The sequence below is a fragment of the Micromys minutus genome (assembly GCF_963924665.1).
Source record: "Micromys minutus genome assembly, chromosome: 18".
Taxonomy (NCBI): Eukaryota; Metazoa; Chordata; class Mammalia; order Rodentia; family Muridae; genus Micromys; species Micromys minutus.
Window position 1 is genome coordinate 50,838,331 of NC_137953.1, and position 8,092 is coordinate 50,846,422.

Sequence of the window (8,092 nt, forward strand, 5' to 3'; positions counted from 1 at the left end):
ATTGAGGACACAGTGTGTGTACCACTGAGGACACAGTGTGTGTACCACTGAGGACACAGTGTGTGTACCACTGAGGACACTGTGTGTACCACTGAGGACACTGTGTGTGTACCACTGAGGACCCTGTGTGTGTACCACTGAGGACACAGTGTGTGTACCACTGAGGACACAGTGTGTGTATCACTGAGGACACACTGTGTGTACCACTGAGGACACTGTGTGTACCACTGAGGACCCTGTGTGTGTACCACTGAGGACACAGTGTGTGTACCACTGAGGACACTGTGTGTACCACTGAGGACACTGTGTGTACCACTGAGGACACTGTGTGTACCACTGAGGACCCTGTGTGTGTACCACTGAGGACACAGTGTGTGTACCACTGAGGACACTGTGTGTACCACTGAGGACACTGTGTGTGTACCACTGAGGACACAGTGTGTACCACTGAGGACCCTGTGTGTGTACCACTGAGGACCCTGTGTGTGTACCACTGAGGACACTGTGTGTGTACCACTGAGGACGCTGTGTGTGTACCACTGAGGACACAGTGTGTGTATCACTGAGGACACAGTGTGTGTACCACTGAGGACACTGTGTGTACCACTGAGGACACTGTGTGTACCACTGAGGACACTGTGTGTACCACTGAGGACCCTGTCTGTGTACCACTGAGGACACTGTGTGTACCATTGAGGACACAGTGTGTGTACCACTGAGGACACAGTGTGTGTACCACTGAGGACACAGTGTGTACCACTGAGGACACTGTGTGTGTACCACTGAGGACCCTGTGTGTACCACTGAGGACCCTGTGTGTGTACCACTGAGGACACTGTGTGTGTACCACTGAGGACACAGTGTGTACCACTGAGGACTCTGTGTGTGTACCACTGAGGACACAGTGTGTGTACCACTGAGGACACTGTGTGTGTACCACTGAGGACACAGTGTGTACCACTGAGGACACAGTGTGTACCACTGAGGACCCTGTGTGTGTACCACTGAGGACACTGTGTGTACCACTGAGGACCCTGTGTGGTACCACCATGGTCTTGCCTTTAAAGGCCCCCAGAAAGGCATTCTTACCTGTAGTGATGGTGAGAATGGGCAGTTTGTGCTTCATTCCATTAACTCTGCACAGACTCTCCCACTGCCCACTATGGAAAGGAGTGGCTTCTGGTGTGTGAAGCTAAGTCTTTGTTCCTGGGTGTCGGGTTCACAGGGCGATCATATTTTATTTTTAGACTTTTAACTCCTTGGTGTTGCTTTTTCTTCTGTTCCTGCTGATTTATGCATCCCCCCGAGTCTACTGTACCACACTAAGGAATAAGAGTCCCTAAACCCTTGCTAAGAATCAAAGAAATCTCTGAAATGTTAAGAAAACATCCCCCTGTCCCAGGATGCAGAACATTTGTAATGTACAGCCAAATCAGTTGTTCACAAATGGAGGGGAGGGGGTTCCCTTATTTAGGGTGGAGGAGTTGGTCATGAAGGTCAGAGAAACAGAAAACTCAGACTGTCAGGGAGAGTATATTTAGAAATAGAAATGCAGGCAGCATCTTAAGAAAGGAAAAGTAGGGGTTCAGCAGTTTAGAGTTTGCTGCTCTGGTAAAGGAGTAGAGCGTTCCTAAGCATTGGGCAGCTCACAGCCAGCGATCTGTAGCTCCAGCTGCAGGGGAATCTGACACTCTTCTGGCCTCTGCTCACACCCACATGCACATGTGCACACTTACATTCACACTTACAATATTTTTGGTTTAAAGAAGGGAAAAGCATTCCCAAGAACGAGAGTGGACTAGTGAGGTGTCTGGACTTCAGGTCTCTGGAGAGGTGAGCCTCTGCCTGGTGTTGGTGGTGTGTGTGCTCTGGTAATACTCTCTGGCTTAAACCTCACTGGGTCATCTGTCACATCTTAACTGAGCCTGGGTTCCTTCCAATTCAGGTCTATTCTTTCCTCCCCAGTCCTGATATGGGAGGCGACTGTCTGAATAGGTATCTGGGTATCAGTGAGGCTAAAGAGGTGTCTTCCACTTAGCCTTACATTAGAAGTAAGAGAGCTCAGGGTGTCTTGAATCCATGTCAGAAACCACATGAAACGCTGATGATGACTTGCACGGTGCTGGCTGACTTGACACATGCCATGTGGCCTTTGGCTTTGTCCTCAGACCCAGCCCAGGTGGTTTCTGAACCCTCAGATGGATTTTATTTTTAGTAATCTCTGCAGGATCTACCTGTGGGTGAACATTTATGTTGGGTAATGTGTGTGTGTGTGTATGTGTGTGTGTGTGTGGGAGCGCGCGCTTGCGCAGGAATGTCAATTTTTTTTCAAAATAGCTGACTAGTGTCTGTCCATTGCTTTTGACTTAGGATTTAAGAAACTGCAATAAATTTCCTGATCAGGCTAAGTATTGGCTTTGTTTTTTTATGATTTATTTATTTTTACTTTATGTGCATTAGTGTTTGCCTGTATTATGTCTGTGTGAGGGTGTTGGATCCCCTGGAGCTGGAGTTACAGACATTGTAAGCTGCTGTGTGGGTGCTGGGAATTAAACCCAGGTCCTCTGGAAGAGTAGACAGTGATCTTAACTCCTGAGCTATCTCTTTATTCTTTGGGTTTTTAAAATGTATTTTTGTTATTTTAATTGTATTTAGGGCTGTGTGTGTGTGTGTTGTGTGCACACACACGTGAGAGTACAAGTATCTGCAGAGGTCTCCTGAAGATGGAGTTAAGGGCACGGTGGGGACGGCTGCTGTTCAAGCATGAGGACGTGAAATCAGAGGACCTGCCCTCCTCTGTCACAATCCCCATCTTTCAATATGTCCCCTCCCACCTTCAACTCCATTCCTGGTAACCATGGCAGCAGTGAGCTCTTGGCCCAGTCATGGCCAGGCATGGCCTGAAGATACATTTCACAGCACTTCCCCTGACCTCTGACTTCCACATTCTTGATAGAGAAGCTCCATTTGGAGCTGAACACTTAATAGTCCCTTGTTCTCACCCCATTTGCCCAGATGAGCCTCTTATTAACTGCTGCCCACTGCAGAAAGAAGCTTCTCGGCTAAGGTTGAGAGCAGATAAGTGTAAATATTTACACGGCAGTTCGTCTAGTGTTATGGGCTTTAAAAAACAATATTGTAAAACAGATTTACAGTACCAGGCATGGATGTCCCTGCTGTGGACCAGGCCTAAAATCCAAGCAGGACATCACCCTGTAACCCCTATGCCATCAGAGAGCTGGTGCACACACCTCACCTCTGTCCATTAGAGAGCTGGTGCACACTCCTCACCTCTGTCCATCAGAGTGCTGGTGCACACACCTCACCTCTGTCCATTAGAGTGCTGGTGACCACACCTCACCTCTGTCCATTAGAGTGCTGGTGACCACACCTCACCTCTGTCCATTACAGTGCTGGTGCACACACCTCACCTCTGTCCATTAGAGTGCTGGTGACCACACCTCACCTCTGTCCATTACAGTGCTGGTGCACACACCTCACCTCTGTCCATTAGAGAGCTGGTGCACACTCCTCACCTCTGTCCATCAGAGTGCTGGTGCACACACCTCACCTCTGTCCATTAGAGTGCCGGTGCACACACCTCACCTCTGTCCATTAGAGTGCTGGTGACCACACCTCACCTCTGTCCATTAGAGAGCTGGTGCACACACCTTACCTCTGTCCATTAGAGTGCTGGTGACCACACCTCACCTCTGTCCATTAGTGTGCTGGTGACCACACCTCACCTCTGTCCATTAGAGTGCTGGTGCACACACCTCACCTCTATGCATTAGAGTGCTGGTGCACACACCTCACCTCTATGCATTAGAGTGCTGGTGCACACATCTTACCTGGCACATGGATATGACAGCTTTTAGGGCTCACTACTGGATAAAAATGACTTTTCTCTGCCCCTCAACCGTGCCGTGGCCTATAGGGCTCCTGCTGTCCATCGAAGCCAGCAGCAGGTGTTCAGATGAGTTCCAGCTTTGTCTCTCTTACCATAGTGTTCAGCAGTGAGGCCTCCCATCTGGTTACGGAGGCCCAGCAGGAGCAGTGCAGTGGCTTGCACTGTTTCCGGTAACTTGTGTGGAGAAATCTGCCTGGTACTGAGACGGTCACTTCATAAACCAGAGTTCGGGAGAAGCATGTTCCCGGTCAGGTAGCTGTGCTCAAACACCTTTAAAAAAAATCATATTTAACTTCTTTTTAAAAATTACTTGTATGAGTGTTTGGCCTGTGTGTGTGTATCAACACTATGTGCATGTCTGGTGCCCGTGGAGGCCTGAAAAGTATGTTGGGTGACGTTGGAATTAGAGTTAGTCAGTTGTAAGCCACCATGTGGGTGCTGAGAGCCAGACCTGGGTCCTGTATGTAAGAGCGGCGAGTGCTCTTAATCACTGAGCCATCTTTTCGGCCTTCAGTTTAGCCTGCTGTGATGGCGTGAATGAGAACCCCCTCGGCTTCTGAATATGAGCACCACCACTGGTGACTGGGGAGATAATGGAGGTTTAGGATGTAGAACTCCGCTGACAGAAGTGCCATTAGGGGCAGGCCTTCTGTTTGAGGCTGGGTGTGGTGATGCCGAGAGGAGACTAACTCTTGGTGGCCTTACCTAGCAGCGGAACCTGGTTAATTCAGAAGACTTCCTTTCTCTTCTGAATTTCCGTTCTAAGGTAAAAGAAGCCCAATCTAAGAAGTAGCCCAACCTGGCTGGTTGCAGGTCTACATAAGACCAAGCCACAGAGGTCCAACACAGTAGTGGCTCAGGCACACCCCAGGACCCAAGGGGGTGCAGTTGCTTCTGTATTATCCTACAATGGCTATTTCAAATGCTCCCAAGGGGCTCGCTACTTCCAGCTCTCTCGATAGGGACACTCAGACGAGCATCTTTCACAAAGGGCTAGGTGAGGTGCACAGGAGCCTGAAGCCAAAGGCAGAGGTGGGAATGAGGTATGGCAGCATCTCCAACGAATATAGATCAGCATCTTCCAGGCCATAGAAACCAATACTGACCCCGAAGCACTTGCTATCCAGGGTGACCTCAATCTCTGACCTCAATCTCTTATCCTCTGAAGAACACAATCAGCTTTGGGCTCATAAAAGGTTTAGGTGAGAACTAAGAGATCTCTAATTCCGGACTTTGTGTTGGGAGGCTTAGGATAGTTCAGAGTCTCAACTGTATCTTTAAAGGAGAGTGCTGTGAGGAGGGGTGATAGCAGAGGAAGGGTCCTTAAGAGAGCCCAGAGGTGGTGGTGAGGGCATCCTAAGCGCAAGATGTCGGGAGAGGACGAGTTTTACTTGTTTCAGAATATCTCCTCGGTGGGGCCCTGGGATGGGCCTCAGTTCCACGTTGCTCCTGTCTGGGCCTACCGCCTCCAGGCAGTCTTCATGGGATTTGTCTTCTTTGTAGGGACCCCACTCAATGCTATAGTTCTGGTGGCCACGCTGCGTTACAAAAAGTTGCGGCAGCCCCTCAACTACATTCTGGTTAACGTGTCCCTCGGGGGCTTCCTCTTCTGCGTCTTCTCTGTCTTCGCAGTCTTCATCGCCAGCTGTCACGGGTACTTCCTCTTCGGTCGCCATGTTTGTGCTCTGGAGGCCTTCTTGGGCTCTGTAGCAGGTACTGAAGGCAAGCGGGGCTGGAGGGAGGGCCCTTGGTTCCCCTGAGCAGCTTGAGCTCTAACAAGGGGCTACGTGAGCGTTGAATTCCATTCCGGCTCTCTGGCCTTGCTCAGTTACACCCATATTCCAGTCCAGGCTCAGGGAGTCTGTCTAGCCCATTCTTTTCATGTTTGCTGCAGGTCTGGTGACAGGGTGGTCCTTGGCTTTCCTGGCCTTTGAGCGCTACATTGTCATCTGTAAACCCTTTGGCAACATCCGCTTCAACTCCAAGCATGCACTGATGGTGGTCCTGACTACTTGGATCATTGGTATCGGGGTGTCCATCCCACCCTTCTTTGGCTGGAGCAGGTGAGAGTATGGGGCGGTGCTCTGGTGTGGGAAGAGAGATTGGGTGTAACTTTTTATTCTTTGACCTGAGTTTAGGGTAAGCGAGGAGAGGCAGCTGGAGACATCACTGTTTACTCTGCAGTTGTATTAGTCTCTTCTGGCATCCTTCCAACTGGAGAAGCTAAGCCTACTCTTCCAGTTCTCAGGGAGCACCCAGAATGAACGCTTGGTCCTTTTCAGGTTCATCCCTGAGGGCCTGCAGTGCTCCTGTGGCCCGGACTGGTACACTGTGGGCACCAAGTATCGAAGCGAGTACTACACCTGGTTCCTCTTCATCTTCTGTTTCATCATCCCTCTTTCCCTCATCTGCTTCTCCTACAGCCAGTTGCTGAGGACTCTCAGAGCTGTGAGTGGTTTTTGAGAGGGGCAGGTAGGAGTAACTCAGGAGGCTCCAGACAGTGTATGTCTGCCTCAGGTCACATGTCTAGAACATCCACGGTCAGACAGGAGTATCAGGAGGTAGCAAGAGTGGGGAAGTGGAAATGAAGATTCAGTTACAACTCATTGGTAGAGCACTTACCTAGGCGTGAAGTGCTCGGATCCATCCCTTGCTCAAGAGGCAGTGGGCGAGGGTAAAGGACCAGAGAGAGGAGGGGGCAAGGATGGGCTCTTTTAGTGTCAGTGCTGAGAACCCTCACCATGATGCCTCTCTCAAACTGTCAGGAGAGGGATTTGACTCTTGTGCTCAATTCCAGGTGGCAGCTCAGCAGCAGGAGTCAGCTACAACTCAGAAGGCTGAGCGGGAGGTCAGCCACATGGTGATGGTGATGGTGGGGTCCTTCTGTGTGTGCTACGTGCCCTATGCTGCCCTGGCCATGTACATAGTCAACAATCGTAACCACGGGCTGGACTTACGGTTTGTCACCATCCCTGCCTTTTTTTCCAAGAGCTCATGTGTCTACAACCCCATCATTTACTGCTTCATGAACAAGCAGGTAAAGCTGTCTCTCTACATTCCCATGACCAGACCCTGCTTCTTCCCATTGACAACTTTATGACTCTGCACTCTGGCCTCCACAAAGGGCGTATCAGGGAAAGCCACAGAATAGTCCAAGCAGGCCAGAATGCTCTTGGTAGACACAGGAACACAGAGTGTGGTTCCTATAATACTGGAACAAGGGGAGGCTAGACCTTGAGCCAGAAAAATGACATTAAGAGTGGGAAGAGATGAGTTACTGCCCCCACACACTTCATTTAGCAATGCTGGAGATGGGACACAGGGCCTTTCACACGCTAGGCAAACATCCTTATCACTGAGTTATACATCATCCTTACTTTCTGTCCTTGTGAACATCAACAGTAACAGATATCTAGCTTTTTTCTTTTCTGTTTTAAAGATAGGGTCAAACTGTGTAGCCCCAGCTGTCCTGGAATTCCTATGGAAACCAGGCTGTCCTTCAACTTCAGAGACCATCCTGCCTCCCCACAAGTGCTGGAAGTAAACCACCATCATAAGTCCAGCCTTCTGCAGAATCTTTATCCAGCCCTTTTAAAGTCTAGCCTGCAGGAACACGTAGTTAAAGGTAGAGTTTAGGTAGTTTTCAGGTAAGGATGATCAACACTTCTCTTTCCAGTTCCGGGCTTGCATCCTGGAGATGGTGTGCAGGAAGCCCATGACAGACGACACTGATGTATCTGGCTCTCAGAAAACAGAAGTTTCTACTGTTTCTTCTACCAAAGTTGGCCCCCACTAAGGACCTCCAGTGGGCCTGCTGGTAGCCAACACAAAGCCACATTTAACTGTCTACATCACCACTAGATCCTAATGATAAACACAGGGAAAGACTGGAGTAGTGGTCAGTTTCCTGCTATTCTCTCCCGGCCAGCAGGGCCACATGGCCATTTCTTCTCTCTCCCTGCTGGTGATCTGAGATGAGATATCCTGTGTCAGAATAAGCTTGTCATGGGCAGTGGGAAGAAAAGGCAGCAGACACCGAGCACTCGCAGTGAACTGAAGAGCAAGCAAGCTTCCCTATGCAGCTATGGCTGCCATGGCCAGGACTGTCCCATCTCAGTCATCTGACAGTTACTCTAGGTGTTCTGCCTCTATGTGGCTACATGTATCCATTTAAAGCTGTAT

At 49.7% G+C, this 8,092-nt stretch overlaps 1 protein-coding gene across 1 annotated transcript; it reads left to right on the forward strand.

The window, feature by feature from the left end:
* Positions 1-5,277: 5,277 nt before the first annotated feature.
* OPN1SW (opsin 1, short wave sensitive) lies at positions 5,278-7,706 on the forward strand (the record flags this gene model as incomplete). The annotated part of the gene is made up of 5 exons (XM_080932473.1): positions 5,278-5,623; positions 5,805-5,973; positions 6,193-6,358; positions 6,708-6,947; positions 7,587-7,706. The coding sequence occupies 5 exons, from the start codon at positions 5,278-5,280 to the stop codon at positions 7,704-7,706; spliced, it is 1,041 nt and encodes a 346-aa protein (XP_080788599.1).
* Positions 7,707-8,092: the final 386 nt, after the last annotated feature.